General features: G+C 44.1%; 1 protein-coding gene across 2 annotated transcripts; it reads right to left on the bottom strand.

The window, feature by feature from the left end:
* Positions 1-210: 210 nt before the first annotated feature.
* On the bottom strand, positions 211-16,623 carry LOC132388841 (gastrula zinc finger protein XlCGF26.1-like). 2 transcript variants are annotated; one of them, XM_059961264.1, is made up of 4 exons: positions 15,193-16,623; positions 13,903-14,053; positions 3,604-3,713; positions 211-3,077 (listed from the first exon to the last, which is right to left on the bottom strand). In XM_059961264.1, the coding sequence occupies exon 4, from the start codon at positions 2,669-2,671 to the stop codon at positions 947-949; it is 1,725 nt and encodes a 574-aa protein (XP_059817247.1). In that variant the 5' UTR covers positions 2,672-3,077; positions 3,604-3,713; positions 13,903-14,053; positions 15,193-16,623; the 3' UTR covers positions 211-946. The 2 variants fall into 2 exon arrangements, with proteins under 2 accessions (XP_059817247.1, XP_059817248.1); XM_059961265.1 differs by lacking the exon at positions 3,604-3,713.
* Between the last annotated feature and the right edge of the window lie 5,865 nt (positions 16,624-22,488).

Here is a 22,488-nt window from a genome sequence, read left to right on the forward strand (position 1 = left end):
AGGCGCTTCCAGAAATTTATAAATGTCCATTGCTGCTGATTTCCACACACAAATAAATCAAAAGGGATTTCCCCAATCAAATCGATAATTCATCGATGAATAGCCCCCAAATTTGTTCATATCCCAGACGCAGGCCCCAAATTTGTTATGAACCATAATGCTTTAGAAACAAGCCAGCAGCAATAGACTACACCTGGAGTCTGGTTTTGATGTTAAATCTGTCTTTATTAGAATCTTCTTGTAAAATTGCAACTTAAACAAGATAAACAGAAGTTAATAGTGTTACATTTATAAATGTGTGTAAATATAACTCCCAAACTATTGAGCTCGGGGGAAACAAGGCTTACAGTGTTGAGATGATAAAGCATTAAAGTTCAGTTCAACTACAGAATAGGCGATGAGAGGGAGAGACTTATAATCCAGGGTAAATGGCGAGAGAAGGCAAATATGTAGAATTGCACAGGTTCCACGGTGGTAAAACGAGAGAAGAGTTGCTGGAGATTTTGTACATCATCGTTCCAAATCCACATACAAATTATCATCGAAAGTGACTTGTCACAAGCGGTATCGTCTTCGTGAACTGCCACACCACAGCCAGGCAAGGGTTAACACATAAGTGGTCTCCACAGGATGCGCCAAATCCGATCCACTCTTAAGGATCAAATGAGGTGACAATGACACATTCGATGTACGGTGAATCAATAATTAACCCATCCTTGTGGGCATAGGAAAGTTCCAAACAGTGACCCTTGGCCACTAGTTCCCTGGTTTCGATCCTTCCATTTTTCCTCCTTTGTCTCCGTCTGACTCTGAGTGTCTGTGTCCTCGGTTAAAATTAAACAAGCTGCGAGCAATGAAAACAAGCTGCAAGTCAGACTGAGTCGGCATCCTAATGCCTGTCTCTCTCTCTTAAAATGACAGTCCACAGCAAACGAAACCCAGGGATTCATAACAACGACCAGTCCCCACTGTGAACTGACTGGTGTGCCAGTAGTTGTGATGACTGAGTGAATCCTTTCCCGCAGTCTGAGCAGGTGAACGGCTTCTCCCTAGTGTGAAATCGCTGATGACTCTGTACGCTGGATAACTGAGTGAATCCCTTCCCACAGACTGAGCAGGTGAACAGCTTCTCCCCAATGTGAACTCGCTGATGACTCTGTAGGGTGGATGAACGAGTGAATCCCTTCCCACATACTGTGCAGGTGAATGGCTTCTCCCCAGTGTGAACTCGCTGGTGACTCAGTAGGGTGGATGACTGAGTGAATCCCTTCCCGCATTCTGAGCAGATGAATGGCTTCTCCCCAGTGTGAACTCGCTGATGATTCTGTAGGTGGGATGACCGAGTGAATCCCTTCCCACAGACTGAGCAGGTGAACGGCGTCTCCCCAGTGTGAACTCGCTGGTGATTCTGTAGATTGGATGACTGAGTGAATCCCTTCCCACAGTCTGAGCAGGTGAATGGCTTCTCCCCAGTATGAACTCGTTGATGACTCTGTAATCTGGATGACTCAGAGAATCCCTTCCCACAGACTGAGCAGGTGTATGGCTTCTCCCCAGTATGAACTGACTGGTGTGCCAGTAGTTGGGATGACCGAGTGAAACTCTTCCCACAGTCTGAGCAGGTGAATGGCTTCTCCCCAGTGTGAACTCGCTGATGACTCTGTAGGCTGGATAACTGAGTGAATCCCTTCATACAGACTGAGCAGGTGAACGGCTTCTCCCCAGTGTGAACTCGCTGATGACTCTGTAGGATGGATGACCGAGTGAATCCCTTCCCACAGACTGAGCAGGTGAATGGCTTCTCCCCAGTGTGAACTCGCTGATGACTCTGTAGGCTGGATAACTGAGTGAATCCCTTCATACAGACTGAGCAGGTGAACGGCTTCTCCCCAGTGTGAACTCGCTGATGACTCCGTAGGATGGATGACTGAGTGAATCCCTTCCCACAGACTGAGCAGGAGAATGGCCTCTCCCCAGTGTGAACTCGCTGGTGTCTCTGTAGGGTGGATGAGTGAGAGAATCCCTTCCCACAGACTGAGCAAGTGAATGGCCTCTCCCCAGTGTGAACACGCTGATGACTATGTAGGGTGGATGACTGAGTGAATCTTTTCCCACATTCTGAGCAGGTGAACGGCCACTCCCCAGTGTGAACTCGCTGATGATTCTGTAGTTGGGATGACTGAGTGAATCCCTTCCCACAGACTGAGCAGGTGAACGGCCTCTCCCCAGTGTGAACTCGCTGATGACTCTGTAGGTTGGATGACTGAGTGATTCCCTTCCCACAGACTGAGCAGGTGAATGGCCACTCACCATTATGAACTGACTGATGTGCCAGTAGTTGGGATGACTGAGTGAATCCTATCCCACATTCTGAACAGGTGAACGGCTTCTCCCCAGTGTGAACTCGCTGATGATTCTGTAGGTTGGATGACTGAGAGAATCCCTTCCCACAGACTGAGCAGGTGAACGGCTTCTCCCCAGTGTGAACTCGCTGATGACTCTGTAGGTGGGATGACTGAGTGAATCCCTTCCCACAGACTGAGCAGGTGAATGGCTTCTCCCCAGTGTGAACTCGCTGATGTCTCTGTAGGTTGGATGATGCAGTGAATCCCTTCCCACAGACTGAGCAGGTGAATGCCTGCCCCCTGGTTTGAACACGCTGGTGTGCCATTAGGTCAGATGACCGAAAGAATCCCTTCCCCGAAATTCAGCAGATGACCAGCTCTGCCCAGTGTCATCTGACTGGTGTGTCCACAGGTGGGATGCCCGATAGAATCCTTTCTCACACACAGAACAGATGAATGGCCTTGCCCAGTGTGAAATTGCTGATGTACCTTCAGTTGAAATGACCGAGTGAATCCATTCCCACTGTCTGTGCGGGTGAACGGCCTCTCTCCTGTGTAAAATGCCCGGCTTGCTAGTTGGTCAGATGACCAAGAGAATCACTCCCCACAGTCTGAGCAGGAAGGATGGTCGATTGAATCCCTTGCTCCACTTCTTAAATATCTAGACAGAGACAAATAAATTGTTGTGCCGTGTTTGAGGTTCCTGGAGACATATTCCTTCCCGTTTTTAACCTGTAAAAGATTTACAAAATTCATCAATGAGTGTAGGACAACATTTCAGATGAGATTACTTGAATTGCCAAGATTTGATTTGGTATCACACTGTTACAGTGAGGTTAAACCCAAGTTGGAAGATAAATCATCTCCTGACTGGGCAGAGTGCTAGGATCTGGAATGACCATCAATTCCCATATGCGTTTCAAGTTCCAACTCCTTAAACTGCAGGGTTACAAGCTGCAGCTGGATGCACTTCTTGTAAGTGAGGGCATCAGGGACACTACAGGTCTCCCCATCTTCCCTCTAATTTGTAATAACAAGTGTGTACATAAATCTTGCACTGTGCATTTTTTTTTACCCAGTGACAAGATGTGCACGGTGAATTTTATATAGAGAGGTATTCATTTTCACAGCTAGAAAATCACAGTCAATAGGAACTTTGATCTCCTCTGGGTTCAATCCACACTCTCACACTCTCACATCTACACTCTCACACAACCTATGTAGTAGGCCTGTAATGGGTAATGAAGGATTTTCTCACCAAAGTTTTTGCATATTGTCCATATGTTGTTTGCTTGCTAAGTTATGCTTTAACAAGTCAGATTTCCAAATATCATTCCACTTCTTCCCACTTGCAAATTCTCCAGCAACCTTTGCAACACCAGAATACACAAAAGTATCATCAGTTTCTGTATTCTACATAAATATTTCCCCTGAACCCTCCCCCCCCCCAATGAATGACAGTGGTGAACTCAGTTTCTATATTCCCCTGAAACCTTCCCCAATTCTCCAGCAACGTTTGCATTGCCACAATACACACATCAGACAAAGACTGACAGTGTTGAAACTCAGTGATTGCAATGCCAATGAATACGAAGGGAAGGGCAGTAGTCCGTCACTGGAGTCTGGCACATTTGTGATGTGAAAGCTACTTGCTGCCCAGGGCAAAGGTGCTTGATATCATTCAGTACCCAGAGAGAATGGGACAATACATGCTCTCACCGGTAGAAAAGTCCTGAACAAAAGGTGGAGGAACAAGCAACAGACACAAAATGCTGGAGGACCTCAGCAGGCCAGGCAGCAGCTATGGAAAAGAGTACTAATGCTGAATTCCTCTAGTATTTTGTGCATGTTGCTTGGATTTCCAGCATCATCAGATTTTCTCTCATTAGTGATTGGAGGTAGAGCATAGGTGATTTTCTCAACTGGTGATGTAAAAGATTTTGTTCCCTTTCTCTGAGTTCCTAATCCTTGCCTTTATTATAGCTGGAGCTCAGCTCTGTCTGAAAGATCCATCGGTTCCCATTCACTCAGCAGCCGGAAGCTCCCCGGGGCCCGTGTACGGATCGTGGAGCTGAGAGCCAGGGACAAGAGCAGGACTGTCCCGGGATTGTTGGCCACGGTGTCCAGATTTCACAGGAATTGTCGCGAAGTCGGTGTTTAAGATAAAAACACGGAGAATCGCTATTACCTGCACCCAACATTTTCAAACCCTTCTGTGTACTGCGCATTTCATCAGCGCTTCAGTACCGGCGAAATTCTTAACGCATGGCCCTATGGGTAATCACGGTGCCATTAAACATTTCTGCCAGCACCGGTTCAATGCCCATGCCTCATTTTTTTTTTATATAGTGTGTATAGAAAAATCTGCAGCTGTCTTAATGCAGAAAGCGGCTCCCATAAACAATATACTCAATATCAACGTGTATCTAACGCCAAAGTAAAATGCAGTTATAAAATACAGGAGATTCTGCAGTTGCTGGAAATACAGAGACACACACACACAAAACGCTGGAGGAACTCTGCAATTTAGAGAACTACGAAGCAGTGGAGTACACAGGCTAGGCATGCGGAAGGGGCTCTGCCTAAACATTGTCTTTTTAGTTCCTCTCCACATTTGCTGCCCGAAATTAACCACCTTTTTTCCCGGTCAACCAGTTTCCAAATGTATCTGACCTTTCTTTTGTAGCCATATCCTGCTGGTCTGATTCCTCCTCCTCCTCCTGGTAAACTCTAGACCCCATCTCTCTCTGGAACCCCAAAGCCCTGTCTCAGGCTGGCAACTTTTTGGTTTTTGACTCTGCACCATCGAAGATTCACTTGCTAGTCTGCTGTCAGACTTTAGAGGTGCATTGTGTTATGAGACCGCAGGTTGGCTTACTGTGAGTGTCACTTTAGGTGCCTGAGTGAGGCGGCACTGTGACATTAGACACAAGGGGGGGGGGGGGGGGGGAAAGAGAGAGAGAGAGAGAGAGAGAGAGAGAGAGAGAGAGAGAGAGAGAGAGAGAGAGAGAGAGAGAGAGAGAGAGAGAGAGAGAGACAAAACCACAGTGAGCTCATCGTCTTATTCAGCCCGGAGAAAATCATGCAAGAAATTCATGCAGCTGCAAAACTTAAAAAGTGTTGTCGTTCATCCATGCAATCTTTAAATGCTTGCCATTGCATATGAATGTTGCGGAACCAACTAGAGAGCAGGCCATTCTACATTGGGTATTGAGCAAAAAGGAAGGGTTAGTTAGCAATCTTGTCGTGCGAGGCCCCTTGGGTAAGAGTGACCATTATATGGTGGAATTCTTCATTAAGATGGAGAGTGACATAGTTAATTCAGAAACAAAGATTCTGAACTTAAAGAAAGGCAACTTTGAAGGTATAAGATGTGAATTAGCTAAGATAGACTGGCAAATGATACTTAAAGGGTTGACGGTGAATATGCAAAGGCAAGCATTTAAAGATCGCATGGATGAACTACAACGATTGTTCATCCCAGTTTGGCAAAAGAATAAATCAGGGAAGGTAGTGCACTGGTGGCTGACAAGGGAAATTAAGGATAGTATCAAGTCCAAAGAAGAAACATATAAATTAGCAACAAAAAACGGCACACCTGAGGACTGGGAGAAATTCAGAGACCAGCAGAGGAGGACAAAGGGCTTAATTAGGAAAGGGAAAAAAGATTATGCGAGAACACTGGCAGGGAACATAAAAACTGACTGTAACAGTTTTTACAGATATGTGAAAAGAAAAAGATTGGTCAAGACAAATGTAAGGACCTTTACAGTCAGAAACAGGTGAATTGATCATAGGGAACAAAGACATGGCACACCAATTGAATAACTACTTTGGTTCTGTCTTCACTAAGGAGGACATAAATAACCCTCCGGAAATAGTAAGAGACCGAGGGTCTAGTGAGATGGAGGAACTGAGGGCAATACATGTTAGTAGGGAAGTGGTGTTAAGTAAATTGAAGGGATTAAAGGCAGATATATTCCCAGGGCCAGATGGTCTGCATCCCAGAGTAGGCCAAGAAATAGTGGATGCATTAGTGATAATTTTTCAAAACTCCTTAGATTCTGGATTAGTTCCTGAGGATTGGAGGGTGGCTAATGTAACCCCACTTTTTAAAAAAGGAGGGAGAGAAAAACCAGGGAATTATAGACCGGTTAGTCTGACATTGGTGGTGGGGAAAATGCTAGAGTCGGTTATCAAAGATGTGATAACAGCACATTTGGAAAAAGGTGAAATCATCGGACAAATTCAGCAAGGATTTGTGAAAGGAAAGTCATGTCTGACGAATCTTATAGAATTTTTTGAAGATGTAACTAATAAGAGTGGATAGGGGAGAGCCAGTAGATGTGGTATATTTAGATTTTCAAAAGGCTTTTTACAAGGTCCCACACAGGAGATTAGTATGTACACTTAAAGCACACTGTATTGGGGGTATGGTATTGATGTGGATAGAGAATTGTCTGGCAGACAGGAAGCAAAGAGTGGGAGTAAACTGGACCTTTTCAGAATGGCAGGCAGTGACTAGTGGGGTACCGCAAGGCTCAGTGCTGGGACTCCAGTTGTTTACAATATATATTAATTATTTAGATGAGGGAATTAAATGCAGCATCTCCAAGTTTGCGGATGACACGAAGCTGGGCAGAGGTGTTAGCTGTGAGGAGGATGCTAAGAGGATGCAGGGTGACTTTAATAAGTTAGGTGAATGGGCAAATTCTTGGCAGATGCAATTTAATGTGGACAAATATGAGGTAATCCATTTTGGTTGCAAGAACAGGAAAACAGATTATTATCTGAACGGTGGCCGATTAGGAAAAGGGGAGGTGCAATGAGATCTGGGTGTCATTGTACACCAGCCATTGAAGGGAGGCATGCAGGTACAGCAGGCGGTGAAAAAGGCGAATGGTATGTTGCCATTCATTGCAAAAGGATTTGAGTACCGGAGCAGGGAGGTTCCACTGCAGTTGTACAAGGCCTTGGTGAGACCGCACCTAGAGTATTGTGTGCAGTTTTAGTCCCCTAATCAAAAGGTTCACCAGATTGATTCCTGGGATGACAGGACTTGCATATGAAGGAAGACTGGATCGACTAGGATTATACTCACTGGAATTTAGAAGATTGATGGGGAATCTTATTGAAACATATAAAATTCTAAAGGGATTGGACAGGCTAGATGCAGGAGGATTGTTTCCGACATTGGGGGAGTCCAGAACGAGGGGTCACAGTTTAAGGATAAAGGGGAAGACTTTTAGAAACGAGATGAGGAAAAACGTCTTCACACAAAGAGTGGAGAATCTGTGGAATTCTCTGCCACAGGAAACAGTTGAGGCCAGTTCATTGGCTATATTTAAGAGGGAGTTAGATATGGCTCTTGTGGCTAAAGGGATCAGGGTTATGGAGAGAAAGCAGGTACAGGGTTCTGAGTTGGATGATCAGCCATGATCATACTGAATGGCGGTGCAGGCTCGAACAGCCGAATGGCCTACTTCTGCACCTATTTTCTATGTTTCTATCCACCGTCAACCCTTTAAATATCATTTGCCAGTCTGTCTTAGCTACTTCAAGTCTCATATCTTCAAAGTTGCCCGTCATTAATTTCAGAACATTTGGTTCTGAATTAACTATGTCACCCTCCATCTTAAAGAAGAATTCCACCATATTTCGGTCACTCTTACATGACAAGATTGCTAATTAACCCTTCCTCATTGCTCAATACCCAGTCTAGAATGACCTGCTCCCTCGTTGGTTCCTCGACGTGTTGGTTCAAAAAACCATCCCGCACACATTCTAAGAAATCCTCTTCCTCAGCACCCTTACCAATTTGGTTCACTCAATCTATATGTAGATTGAAGTCACCCATTATAACTGCTGTTCCTTTTTTGCACGCATTTCTAATTTCCGGTTTAATGCCATCCCCAACTTCACTACTACTGTTAGGTGGCATGTACACAACTCCCACCAGCGTTTTATGCCCCTCAGTGTTACACAGCTCTACCCATATCGATTCCACATCCTCCAGGCTAATTTCCTTCCTTTCTATTGTGTTAATCTCTTCTCTAACCAGCAACGGTACCCCACCTCCTTTTCTTTCCTGTCTATCCCTCCTGAATATTGAATATCCCTGGATGTTGAGCTCCTATCCTTGGTCACCCTGGAGCCATGTCTCTGTGATTCCAACTATATCATATTCATTAATAACTATCTGCACATTCAATTCATTCACCTTATTGCAAATGCTCCTTGCATTGACACACAAAGCCTTCAGGCTTGTTTCTACCACACTCTTAGCCCTTATACAATTATGTTGAAAAGTGGCCCTTTTTGATTTTTGCCCTGGATTTGACTGCCTGCCACTTTTACTTTTCAACTTACTACTTTTTGCTTCTATTGTCATTCTTCACCCCTCTGTCTCTCTGCACTTGTTCCCATCCCCCTGCCACATTAGTTTAAATCCTCCTGAACAGCAGTAGCAAACGCTCCCCCTCGGAATAGGAAGACGGACAGCCCTCTGTGATTCCTGTGTATGCTCCCTGGAAGCCTCAAGAAATGATAATGATCATGAATCAGGCCACAGATAGAAAAGAAAAAAACAGCGCAGTTTGCTCAGTGTGTCCACGGTACCATACAAATGTTTAATGCGACTCCTCAAGATTTAACTGCTGCATGGTTCTCTCAGCTGATGAGAGGCAAAAAGGGAAGGCAGAATTGAGAGACAGGAGTTACAGCTATCAGGAGTTCCAGGTGGAAAACCATAATGAGAATGAACAGAATGACCAGATTATTCAAGCCTTTGAAATGGCTCTCCAACAACCTGTAAACATCACTAAAGTACTTGAATGCAATCCGAAGCCTGGGGAATCAGGACCAGACTATTGGGAGTGACTTGTGTCCTGCTACGGCACCTTTGCAGGAGACCAAGCCTTTAATGATGGGAATCTTTCCCCCGAGTTCAATGCCCTACTGCTCCAATGCTTACCAACTAAGTTAGCCAACATGATTAAAACAAATAATATGGATTGGCCTGACAATGACCAAAATCGAATGCGATGAGCTTTGACATATCATTAGGACCCAAATTTCGAATCCCGATCAACCCCGAAGGGAACTAATATTAAAGGTGAATATGCTCAGCGGGAAGGACGCGAGCGGGCTATATCTGAGGAACAGAAATGGGAACAAAAACCTACCAAGTGACAGGTGGGGACAACAACCCGTTTAGAAATTGACAAGAAGATCCTTGCAACCATGACTGCCAACCCTCAGGAAGAGCCCAATGTAATATTGCAAGTTGCTGGAAATCCAGTTCCATTTATGATTGATATGAGGGCAACCACAACCATTCTCGATCAGGAAATAGTATCGGAAAAGGGATTCCAGCTATCAGACGCTACAATCACTCTGTCAGTGTTCGAAGGCACGGAACGTACGTATTCACGTACCCAGCCACTGCAGGTGGAATTCCAGGGGAACCAGTGTGAGGTTTCATTTACTGTCACCACCAGACGGGGGTGTAATCTCGTAGGGAGAGACTTGCTCTGTCTGTTGGAAGTTGAGATTCTATGCATGGACAAGGATATCATGCTGGGACTGCGAACAACTGATAGCTTCCTCTGACCACCCAGTGGTGGGCACTTTATCTGGACTCCAGTACATTTGAACCCCTTCTTCCAGTGGCCGACTCTCATGTGACTCTGTGCTATGACCCTACGTGGTGCTCAACTGAGGAAAGCCAATATTATGCACCCCGAGGGACAGAAATTCCCAGTCACGGTGATTGGAGAGGTTAAAGGAAGAGACTGCATTGCATTTCTGGCCGAGGTTCCAGATTTCTTTTGGCGACAGACAGGACTGGAGGTTCCCAATACCACCTTCAGGGTCTGACCTGGGTTCAAGCCAATGAGCCGAGTGCTCCTGGCCTACACCATGACGAAACAGGCCTCCAGCACCAAGGGAGACTGGCAAGACTTGGCCGTGGGCCAACTCCGATACTAGAAGGAGTCTGAGGTGAAGACGGGACATCTGGTAAGACATTCTTTTAATAGTGACTGAACCCAAGATGTTGTACCCCATCTCTGGGCAATTTCAGTCCATGAAGTCCGCCCTCCTGTCTGGATCACAGTGAAAGAAGGACAGACTCTCCCAACCATTCTGCAATACCCTCTCTAGCCCATCCGGATCACTGTGAAAGAAGGACAGACTCTCCCTTCCATTCTGCAATATCCCCTCTAGCCCGTCCGGATCACAGTGAAAGAAGGACAGACTCTCCCATCCATTCTGCAATACCCCCTCTAGCCCGTCCGGATCACTGGGAAAGAAGGACAGACTCTCCCATCCATTCTACAATACCCCCTCTAGCCCGTCCGGATCACTGGGAAAGAAGGACAGACTCTCCCATCCATTCTGCAATACCCCCTCTAGCCCGTCCGGATCACTGTGAAAGAAGGACAGACTCTCCCATCCATTCTGCAATACCCCCTCTAGCCCATCCGGATCACAGTGAAAGAAGGACAGACTCTCTCATCCATTCTGCAATACCCCCTCTAGCCCGTCCGGATCACTGGGAAAGAAGGACAGACTCTCCCATCCATTCTGCAATACCCCCTCTAGCCTGAGGCAACGTTTTATGAGGATGGAAGCTCTTTTGTGGATCCAGCAGGGAAACGATGCGATAGTGACAGACAGTGAAGTAACTGAACAGGCCTCTTTTGAAGCAGCTGTCTCCGCCCAGAAGGCTGAGCTGTTTGCTCTGACTCGTGCCTGTATCCCAGCAACAGACAGAAGTGGGAACGTTCACACAGACTCCCATTATGCATTTGGAATTGCACATGACTACGGGGCTCTCTAGGAACATGGGGATTCTTGACTTCCTCTGGCCACCCCATTAGTAATGACAACTTACTCACTGTTCTGCAGCTACCTCAAGTTTTGTTCTTCTCAGGGGGACGCCTCTGAGGAGGAATGAAAACTGTGGTCCCATATGGGGTGCAAGAAAGTCCCCGGCCTAAGTTTTTGGATCACCTAGTGGGACAGGTTTGTGTTCCAACACAATTTTTACCAATACAATTTTTGACACACCTGGGAAAGGAGGGAATGGTTGGTAACCTGTACCCTGCACATCGGGAACGACTCCCTTGACAGGTGGATCTTTTTCATGTCTACAAGTTGATTTTATTGAATTGCCTACAGTACATTGCTATAGATACTGCTTAGTTATTATAGATGTGTTTAATAGATGGATTGAAGCTATTCCAACTACCATTAATACTGCTGTGACTGTTGTGAAGGTATTATTATGGGAAATAATTCCCAGGTACAAGCCAGAGATGCTGAGTTCAACAATGGCCCACACTTTATGGTGAAAGTAAATGAAGGAGTATGTAACAAACTAGCTATCAAGCAACAATTCCACTGTGTACACCACCCACGGGCCGCTGGCAGTGTGGAAAGAGCCAATGGCACTCTGAAGAGTAAACTGGCCAGACTAACAGTGGAGACTGGACTCACTTGGTTGAAGGTCCGACCATTAGCCCGATTCCACATGAGGGTTACCCCACAGAGGAAAACAGGGTTGTCACCAGCTGAAATCATTTCTGGACGGCCCATGAGTACACCCTGGGAACAAAGTCTCAGGATTAAAGCCAAAGTGTATAAGAATAAAGAACCTTGGTTCTCGATGGATATTGGAACTCTGATAAAGAAGAGAGAGATGTATGACATGTGTAAGAATCAGGGAGCAAAGAAGGTACTTGAGGGGTATAAAAAGTGCAAAATAATACTTAAGGAAGAAATCAGGAGGACTGAAAGAAGACATGAGGTGGCGTTGGCAGACAAGGTGAAGGATAGTAAGAGCTTCCACAGATATATTAATAGCAAAAGGATAGTTAAGGGATAAAATTGGTCATCTTGAAGATCAGAGTGCTTGGCTATGCATGGAACCAAAAGAAATTGGGGAGATGTTAAATGTTTTTTTTGTGTCTGAATTTACTAAGGAAACTGGCATGGAGTCAATGGAATAAGGCAAACAAGTATTGAGGTCATGAAACCTATACAGATAGAAGAGGAGGAGGTGCTTGCTACCTTGAGGTGAGTAGATAAATCTCCAGGACCTGACAGGGTATTCCCTCGGACCTTGAAGGAGACTAGTGTTGAAATTGCAGAGGCCCTGGCAGATATCTTTAAATGTCGTTATCTACGGGTGAGGTGCCAGAGATTTGGAGGATAGCTCATGTTGTTCCGTTGTTTAAAGCAGGCTCTAAAAGTAATCCAGGAAATCATAGGCTTGAAAGTTTGATGTAGGTCATGGGTAAGTTATTGGAAGGAGTACGAAGAGATAGGATCGACAATTATTTAGATAGACAGGGACTTATTAGGGAGAGTCAACACGGCTTTGTGCACGGTAGGTCATGTTTAACAAATATATTAGAGATTTTCGAGGCGGTTACAAGGAAAGTGGATGAAGGCAAGGCAGTGGATGTTGTCTGTATGGACTTCAGTAAGGCCTTTGACAAGGTCCCGCATGGGAGGTTAGTTAGGAACATTCAGTCACTAGGTATACATGGTGAGGTAGTAAATTTGAATGGGAATTGAGAAAGGGAGAAGTCAGAGAGTGGTCGTGGAGGATTGCTATTCTTGAGTGGAGGCCTGTGACAGGTGGTGTGCCACAGGGATCAGTGCTGGGTCCATTGTTATTTGTCATCTATATCAATGATCTGGATAATAATTTGGTAAATTGGATCAGCAAATTTGTTGATGATACAAAGATTGGAGGTGTAGTGCACCGTGAGGAAGATTTTCAGAGCTTGCAGAGGGATCTGGACCAGCTGGAAAAATGGCAGATGGAGTTTAATACAGACAAGTGTGAGGTATTGCACTTTGGAAGGTCAAACCAATATAGAACATACAAGGTAAAAGGTAGGGCACTGAGGAGTGCACTAGAACAGAGGGATCTAGGAATACTGATAGAAAATTCCCTAAAAGTGGCATCACATGTAGATAGGGCAGTAATGAGATGGTACATTGGCCTTTATAAATCAAAGTACTGAGTATAAGAGTTGGAATGTAATGGTGTGGTTGTATATTGCAATAGTGAGGGGGAATTTGGAGTATTGTGTGCAGTTTTGGTCACCGAATTACAGGAAGGATATTAATAAGGTTGAAAGAGTGCAGAGAAGGTTTACAAGGATGTTGCCAGGACTTGAGAAACTGAGTTACAGAGAAAGGTTGAATAGGGTAGGACTTTATTCCCTGGAGTGTAGGAGAATGAGGGGTGATTTGATAGAGGTGTATAAAATTATGATGGGTACAGATAGAGTGAATGCAAGCAGTCTTTTTCCACTGAGGCTAAGGGAGAAAAAAAAACCAGAGGACATGGGTTAAGGGAGAAGGGCAAAAAGTTTAAAGGGAATATTGGAGGTGGGGGCTTCTTCACAACTGTGTCTGACTGGTACTGGCATAACTGGTTCTTCTGGGCACATTCTGTCTCACTCCCAACTATTTTGTACCTTCCTTTGTACAGGTATGTAATGCCTAAAGGACCAGTGTTTGAGTAAATGAGACTCACCAAACTTTCTCCTGACTGAATCACTGGAATCTCCGAGTCATATGGGTCCTCTCCAGTCAGTGCTCTCAATCCTCGGGCTGGTTCACATGTTGCTGTTCCCTCGTCTTCAGTCATGCGTTTTCTTCCAATAAATCTCTCACCGCAGTTTTAACTTTAACATGAAAGATAATGAAGCACGTTAACAATGAAAAGGAGGACCAAACATTTCTGCTTAATGTTACTAGGAAGAAAACTCACTGAAATTTAAACGTTGAAGGCAAATATAATGATCTCAGTGAACAATCTTTTATTGTCCCTCACATGACACAGACGATACGGGATAAGAAGGAGCCATCATTCAGTCATGGTAAGATATAAGACACAGGAACAGAATTAGGTGATTCAATCCATCTGGTCTGCCCACCATTCAACCACGACTGATTTTTATTCCAACACCATATTCCTGTCTTCCTCCTGTAACACTGAAGCTACTCAGCAATCATCAGTATATTAATCTTCACAAATATACCCAAATGGCAGCCTCAAACAAATTCTGCGGAAACAAATTCCAGATATCAGACATCTCTTGGCCAAAAAATTTTTCTCATCTCAGTTTTAAAGGGAAGCAAATTTATTCTGAGACTGTGCTGTCAGATCACAGACTCCCTGTCTAATGGAAACATCCTCTTCATGTCCAGGCTATTCAGCATTTGGTAGGCTTATTTAACCATACATCCCTCCACCACCCCCACCGTCCCTCTGAACTCCATCGAGCACAGGTCCAGAACCATCAAATGCTCCTCACACATAAAGCCGATCATTCCTGAGATTATTCATGTGAACCTCATTAGCAACAACTGTACTGAACACATTTCCAGCAATAACAGACAAAATGGTACCAGATAATTGACAGGGAAAAGTTGTGCTTTCTTTACTGTTATACTATCACTCCATTTCCAGGTTAAAACTGGTCCATTTCAGGAAATTTGTATTACAGATCCTAGGATACAGATCTTGTCTTGCCTATACTGGAGTGACCGCCGGCGCTGGGCTATAAACGTGCAGGAGTAATGTGTGGCTAAGTGCCTTGCTCAGGAACACACCACGCTGCGTAGTGCTGAAGCTCGAACCATTCATCCCCTTGACATCCCAGTCCATCGCTAAAGCAGGCAATGAAATCAAAGATCCCCACAACCTGGGACGTTCACCTTTCACACCCACCCCAGTCCGGGAGAAGACACAACAGCCAAAAAGCCCCACGACAAAAGCGAGGAGCCCCAGGAAGCGAGGCGAGATCAGGGAAGTTAATACCTGAACACAGTCAGTGGCCAAAATCAACCACGTGATCTGGCGTCACAAAGCGGAGGCGGGGCGAATCTGCGGCACAAGACACAAGTGACCTGTCTGCGAGTCTTCCATTTCAATTCTGCTGAAACAGACAGCCTGGGCTCCTGGTTTGGATCGTTCAATGCAGATTAAGTTAAGTCGACACATTTCTGACGAGCCCAGATAGCTGGAAAATAGATGATTAACTGGCCCTCAGTTCCGGGCTCACGGCCAACATCAGATCTCCCCGCTCGGGATCGGTCTCAATACCGAAGTATTGAAGTGATATCTTCGGCCCGCAGACAGTGATCCCGACGGAAGAGACGAAAGTCTTTCCCGAACACACGGCCGACCCACTTCAGCTCTGAGCGGAGAGGATAACACCGTCCACCCGGAGACTGTGAACATGCGCGAAGAGATTGTTACATCATCGGGAGGCGGGGCCACGCAGATGCTGCGGTTAAATGGGAGGGGCAAATGGGATTACTCGTCAGGATTGGTGACACCTCCCCCCTCCCCCCAAGGCAGAGACTCCAGCTACTCATTAGTCAGTGGAAAGAAGCAAACTTGCCGCTCACATCTCCTCTCACCTTAAATGTATTAGACATTTCAACCCCCAGGAAAATATATCGTCTGTCCACTCAATCTATTCCTCTCGTAATCTTATAAACGTCCATCCAGTCTCACCCCAGCCCGCGCCGCTCTGGAGAAAACAACACAAGTTTGTCCAGCCTCTCGTTATAGCTCATGCCCTCTAATCCAGGCAGTGTCCTGGTAAACCTCTTCTGTGCCCTGTCCAAAGCCCCGACATCCTTTCGAGAATGGGGGCGACCAGAACTGTATGAAACACTCCAGATGTGGTCTAACTAGTTTTATAAAACTGTGTTACGAGCTGCAACGTTTTAGAAACGAACCAGCAGCAATAGAGTTCACACTGGAGTCTGGTTTTGATGTTAAAATCACTCTCTTTATTAGTATCTATTTATAATATAGTAACAACGAAATAAAGGAAAGTTAACAGTGTTAAGTGTATATGTGTGTAAATGTATTTCCCAGACTATCGAGTCTGAGGGAACAAAGCTTAGAGTCTTTAAATGGTAAAGTAGGAAAATTCAGTAATCTACGGAATAAATGATGGGAGAGAGATGCTTGTAATCCATGGTGAAACGTAAAGAAAAGGCCGTTACTTCAAAATAACCGTCGACGAAGTTCTTATCCGTTGAATCCGTCCACAGACGAGTTATCAGCGAAAGTGACCTGACAGAGGAATACCGTCTTCCCGGGGTTACCACACAACATACCCAGGCAAGGGTTAACACAAGATATTCCAAAACCCACTCCTATGGATTATACGAAGTGACAGCCACACACATTCGTTGTGCTTCCGTGTACCGTGTACCGTGGGCCGAGGAGACTCTCAACCCTCAGCTGCGAATAACTGAAGCGATCAGCTTTTGCAGTCTCTCTCTCTCTCTCTCTCTCTCTCTCTCTCTCTCTCTCTCTCTCTTTCTCTCTCTTTAGACTGGCCGACTGCCTGTCTGCAGTTCGCTCTCTCTCCCTCTCTTCTGGTTCAGTCCACACTCAGCGCTATCAGCCTGTGACTGACGTCATAGTCCCGCCTCCTCACGCCGGCGCTCTTAAAGAAACAGTCACAGTACGACCGCAGGCTCGTAACAGCAGCAACACAACCTCCCGACTTTTGAACTCAATGCTTCAACTAATAAAGACAACCACGCCATTTGCCTTCTTAACCACTGGATCAATCTGTTTCAGTCTCTTTCAGGGAGCAATGAACTTGGAGTCTACGATCCCTCTGATCATCGACACTGTTCAGGGTTTTGCATTTAACGGTGTACAGTCTCATACATTCGACCTACCGAGCTGGCAAGATGATCATCACTAATCAAATTTCACTGAGATTTCTCAGGTCCTGTTGAATTTATTGCCAAGTGCACAAGTACGGGAAGGTACAGGTACAGAGGAACACTGACTTGTGGCAGCATCACACGCAAGTACATTCACATAACACACAGAACACAAATTATACGATGCTCTGTCAGTAACAATCTCTAAATATGTTTTATATCATTAACAATATATAAAATACATTGTGTCATGATCAATAGTAAAATGTGCATTTTGTGTCAATAACAGTCTGGAAATGTTGAATTTGGTCCCTGTCTCCATTCCTCCTGCAATCCACAACCAGCTCCTCTTTTTTTGTCACAATGAGGGAGAGGTTGTTTTCTTGTGTCGGGGTGATGACGTCTTCTCTGTAGGCTGCCTCGTTATTATTTGGGATTCAGCCAGTCAGTGTAGTGTATTCAGCAAATTTAATTAACAGATTGGAGCTGTGGGTGGCGACACGTCATGGGAATACAGAGAGTAAAGTAGGGGGGCAAAGAGACACCCCTGTGGGGTATGTGTGCTGAGGGTCAGAGAGACAGAGGTGAGGGAGCCCACTCTTACCACCTGTCGACGATCTGACAGGAAGTCCAGGATCTAGCTACACAAGGCAGGGTGAAGGCCGAGGTCTCTGAGCTTCTTGTTGATACTTCACGCCTTCGTATGGCTACTGCTCTGCCCATGACTGCAGAGAACTTTGGAGAGCAGAGAACATCAGGGAAACAAGCCTCCCCTCCATGGACTCTTCCTACTCTTCCCCTGCCTCGGAAAAGCAGGCCATGTACTCAAAGACCCTCACATTACCTGGACATTCTTGCTGCAAACCCGCTCTCCCATCGGGGAAGAGATACAAAAGCCTTAAAGTGCGACACGCCCGGCTCAAGGACGGTTTCCTGTCTACAGTTACAAGCTAAATGAATGATAAAATGGACTCGACCTCACAATGTAACTCGACGTGACTCTGCACCATATGTCTAGTGATTGTTTTGCCAGTTTCATTTTTCATTTTTAGAATCTTTTTTATTGATGCTTAATCTTCTACAGCTATATAATGATGCAAAACGTCAATAGATTAGTATGTACACAGTTAATAAAGCTGAAAAAAAACTGATCGTAAAATATAAAAATGGAAACAAATATATATATATAGAAAAATAAGGGAAAAAAGTGTCCCATCTAACGCGGAAAAAAACCCAGTAACCAGAAAAAAAGGGGAAAAGTCCATTAGGAATGAACCCTCCGGAGCAATACGTTTGACCATTACCTAAATTTTTTTAAAAAGAATCATCAACCGTCATTTCACACTTATAAAAAAAATAAAATTGGACGGAAAACATACAGCAACATTCAAATTAAATGATAATATTTGGCAAAAGAACCCCATCTTCTCTCAAAATCGAATCGAGGATCAAAAGTTCTACTTGTATTTCTTCCAAACTAAGACATAACATTCCTTGAGAAAACGATTCAATGAATGTAGGGGAAGAAATATCTTTCCATAATAAAATAGCCCTTCTTGTCAGTAGAGTAACAAATGCAATTACATGTTGATCTGAAGATGAAATACCCTGAATATGATGTGGCACTTTACCAAATAGAACAGTCAACCTATTAGGTTGTAAATTAATTTTCAGAGCTTTAGAACTTGTAGAAATAAAAGATTTCCAAAACTATTTTAATGAAGAACTTGACCAGAACATACGTGACAAAGTAGCTACTTCAGTTTTACATCTATCTCAGCATTTGTCTATACTAGGAAATATTTTAGATCGTCTCTCCTTTGTTAAGTAATAACGGTGAACAGTTTTAAATGGAATTAAACAATGGTTGGCACATTCAGAAGAGGAATTTACATTTTTAAAAACTCGAAGCCAATCTTCATTAACAAAGGTCATATTAAGTTTTCTCTCCCAATCTTGTTTAATCTTTAGTGATAGGTTCTCGTTTGGTAACAAAAATAAATGATACATTCTGCCAATGGAACCTTTCACAAAGGGATTCAATTTCAAAATGGCATCCAACAAATCAGATTCTTGTAAACATGGAATCTTAGGTAAATAATGTTGTAAAAAATGTCAAAACTGTACATATTGAAAAACATGTGTATGAGCGAGAGAAAATTTGTTAATTAACTCTTCAAAGATCATCAATCGGCCATCACAAAATAAATCTGTAAAAGAAAGGATCCCTTTATTTTTCCATAGGAGAAAAATGGGGACAGTTGTTGAAGGTATAAATGAGAAGTTTCGATGTAAAAAACTAGTCATCTTAAATTGTTTAAAATTTTTTAAAACACGAAACTGAACCCAAATCCGTAGAGATTGTTTAATAACCGTGTAAAAATTTAAATTTGGAATTTTAAAGAGCTGTAAAAGTAATGGAGCTCCTAATATTGAAGTTAAATGAAATTGTTTAACTGCTTTTAATTTCAAATCAACCCACAATTGATTTTAGTTCTTATCAAGACAATATAACCAAAAACAGGATTCTCTAATGTTCACAGCCCAATAATACAGTCTTAAATTAGGAAGTGCAAGTCCACCATCTTTTTCAGATTTTTGTAAATGATACTAATTAATTTATTGTTCCAAATAAAGGAAGAAATAAGTGAGTCAATTTGATCGAATTTTTTTTAGTTAAAAAGATAGGTATATTTTGGAAAACATATAAAAATCTAGGTAAAATCATTTTCACAGCATGAATACGACCGATTAAAGAAAAAGTAAGTGGATTCCATCAGGAAAATTGTTGTTTCCTGGAGACCATTAAAGGAAATGTATTCGCTTTGTAGAGATATTTATTTTATTTTTTTTACAAATTATAATACCTAAATGTATAACGTTATATAAAATACATTGTGTCATGATCAATATTAAAATGTGCATTTTGTGTCAATAACAGACTGGGAAATGTTGAATTTCATCCCTGTCTCCATTCCTCCTGTAATCCACAACCAGCTCCTGTGTTTTTGTCACAGTGAGGGAGAGGTTGTTTTCTTGACACCACTGTGTCGGGGTGATGACTTCTTCTCTGTAGGCTGCCTCGTTATTTGGGATTCGGCCGATCAATGCAGTGTAGTCAACAAATTGAAATAGCAGATTGGAACCCGCCACTGCAGATCAAGAAGGAACAATATACGAATCTTGGGTCTTCCTGAGTTGGTCGAAGGCAATCGACCTTCAGAATGTTTTCCAAAGCTGTTCGCTCGTTTGTTTTCTGACGTTTTGGAGACTCCGCCTGGAATAGACCGGGTACACCGAGCCCCGGTGTTTAACTCCTCTTCTCAACAGAAACCTCGACCTGTGACCATTGTTTTTCATGACTTTCAAACAAAGGTTACCATAGTTCGCCAATATCGTCGGTTAGGTATGATGAAGAAGATAAGATAAGGCTGGTCGAAGATTATTTGCCCGGGGCATTAAGCGAACGTTTTAAGTATGAAAGAAAAGTCATGGCTGCGTTTTATAACAGAGACTATAAACCTTCACTAAATTACCCCGCTCGCCTCAGGATCATTTTGAAAAATGAAATGTTGTCTTTCATCCACTGACATTCTTTGTAAACTTTTAACAGTGTAAAGAATTCAAAGGATTTGTCGATAGGAATATCAAACACAACAACACGTTAGCTCCGCTGTATCTATCAGGTCACCAGCGCTTGAGTGCCACCGGTCCTTGAAAGTGGAGACGGAGATGCTGGAGAAGACAGCGCCCCTCTCGCTGCAAGGAGAGCGCGAGCACGTGTCCATCTCCGTGATCTGATTGGATACATCGCCATGACGTTTAGCAGTGTGACGTCATTCACTGGCTCTCATTTTGGAAGGGATTCAGTGGCACATCGCAGATACACCAACAGCTTCGCTCTGGGAAGCGGCCGTTCACCTGCTCCGTGTGTGTGAAGAGATTCATTCAGTTAACCCACCTTGTGATGCTCCGGTGAGTTCGCAATAAATAGAGGCCACATTTCTGTCCGGAGTGAGCAAAGAGTTTTACTCAATCATCCCAGCTGCTGCAACACCAGCAACTTCACATCAGGGAGGAAGTTCAAATCAGCTCCGTGTTAAATGTTTAACCATCACGGTGACTGAAGGCAGCTGCTCATCGTAGCCAGGACTGAACCCTGGTCACTGAGCATTGGAGGAGTCCGTTCTGCTGATGTTAGCCTTAAACTAGACTGATGTTTAATATTGTGGATCTGTGAAAGATAAATCAGTTTTATCAAATCCCGTGTGTCAGGTACTTACCGTCTCCACTACACTCACTATGTACACTAGAGAGGGCACTCGGCCCATCTGGTTTCAGCCCATGTTTCTGTTCCGTATCAGTTTATGAAAATCTATCCCTGCCGTTCCCCTCTCGCTCTCCCTGAGATGACAGGTTGCAACTAGTCACCACTCCGTGGGATAGGAAATTCCCCTTGAATTCCATAGAATCACAGAAATCTACAACACATTACAGACCTTTTGGCCCACAATGTTGTGCCGACCACGTAAATTAGTCTCTAAACTGCTTAGAATTACCCTATCGCATAGCCCTCTGTTTTCCTAAGCCCCATGTACCTATCTAAGAGTCTCTTAAAAGATCCTATTTTATCCGACTCTACCACCGTCGCTGGCAGTGCATTCCATACACAATCACCACTGTTGTTTAAAAATCTTAGCTCTGACATCTCCTCTGTACCTACTTCCAAGCAGCTTAAACCTATTCCCCCTCGTGTTAGCCGTTTCAGCCCTGGGAAAAAAGCCTTTGACTATCCACACGACCAATGCCTCTCATCATCTTATACACCTGCATGAATTCCCTGCATGATTTTTGCCCGGGCTGAACAAGACGATGAGCTCACTGTGGTTGTGACGTTGTTCAGGGCTCCGGACGAAGTTGGTTAAACTCCTTCTTCCCCGCTCTTTTCAATGTTTTCAGTCATTCTCACTAATTTCAAAGGTCTTCGCTTCGAACTGCTGGGTTGTTAATGAACATCTGAAGTCTGACAGCAGACTAGCGAGTGAATGGAGCAGAGTCAGAAACCAAGTTGCCAGTCAGGGATTTGGGGCTCCAGAAAGAGATGGGGCCTGGAGTTTACGAGGAGGAGGAAGAAGAGAAACTGAACCTGTAGGATGTGGCTACGAATGAAAGATCAGACACATTTGGAAACTGCTTGATTGAAAAAAAAAACTGGTTAATTTCTGCAAAATACTGGAGGAAATCAACAGATCAGGCAGCAAATGTAGAGAGGAATAAATAGACTACGTTTAGGCCGAGACCCTTCAGCATGCCTAGACTGTGTACTCCTCTGCTTAGTTGCTACCTGAACTGCACAGTTCCGCCAGCATTGTGTGTGTGTGTGTGTGTGTGTGTGTGTGTGTGTGTGTGTGTGTGT

Source organism: Hypanus sabinus, unplaced genomic scaffold, assembly GCF_030144855.1.
Source record: "Hypanus sabinus isolate sHypSab1 unplaced genomic scaffold, sHypSab1.hap1 scaffold_423, whole genome shotgun sequence".
Classification (NCBI taxonomy): domain Eukaryota; kingdom Metazoa; phylum Chordata; class Chondrichthyes; order Myliobatiformes; family Dasyatidae; genus Hypanus; species Hypanus sabinus.

Excerpts from the sequence above, each read along its gene's own strand:
- LOC132388841 (XM_059961265.1), bottom strand. The coding sequence starts at position 2,671 with ATGGCACACCAGCGTGTTCAAACCAGGGGGCAGGCATTCACCTGCTCA.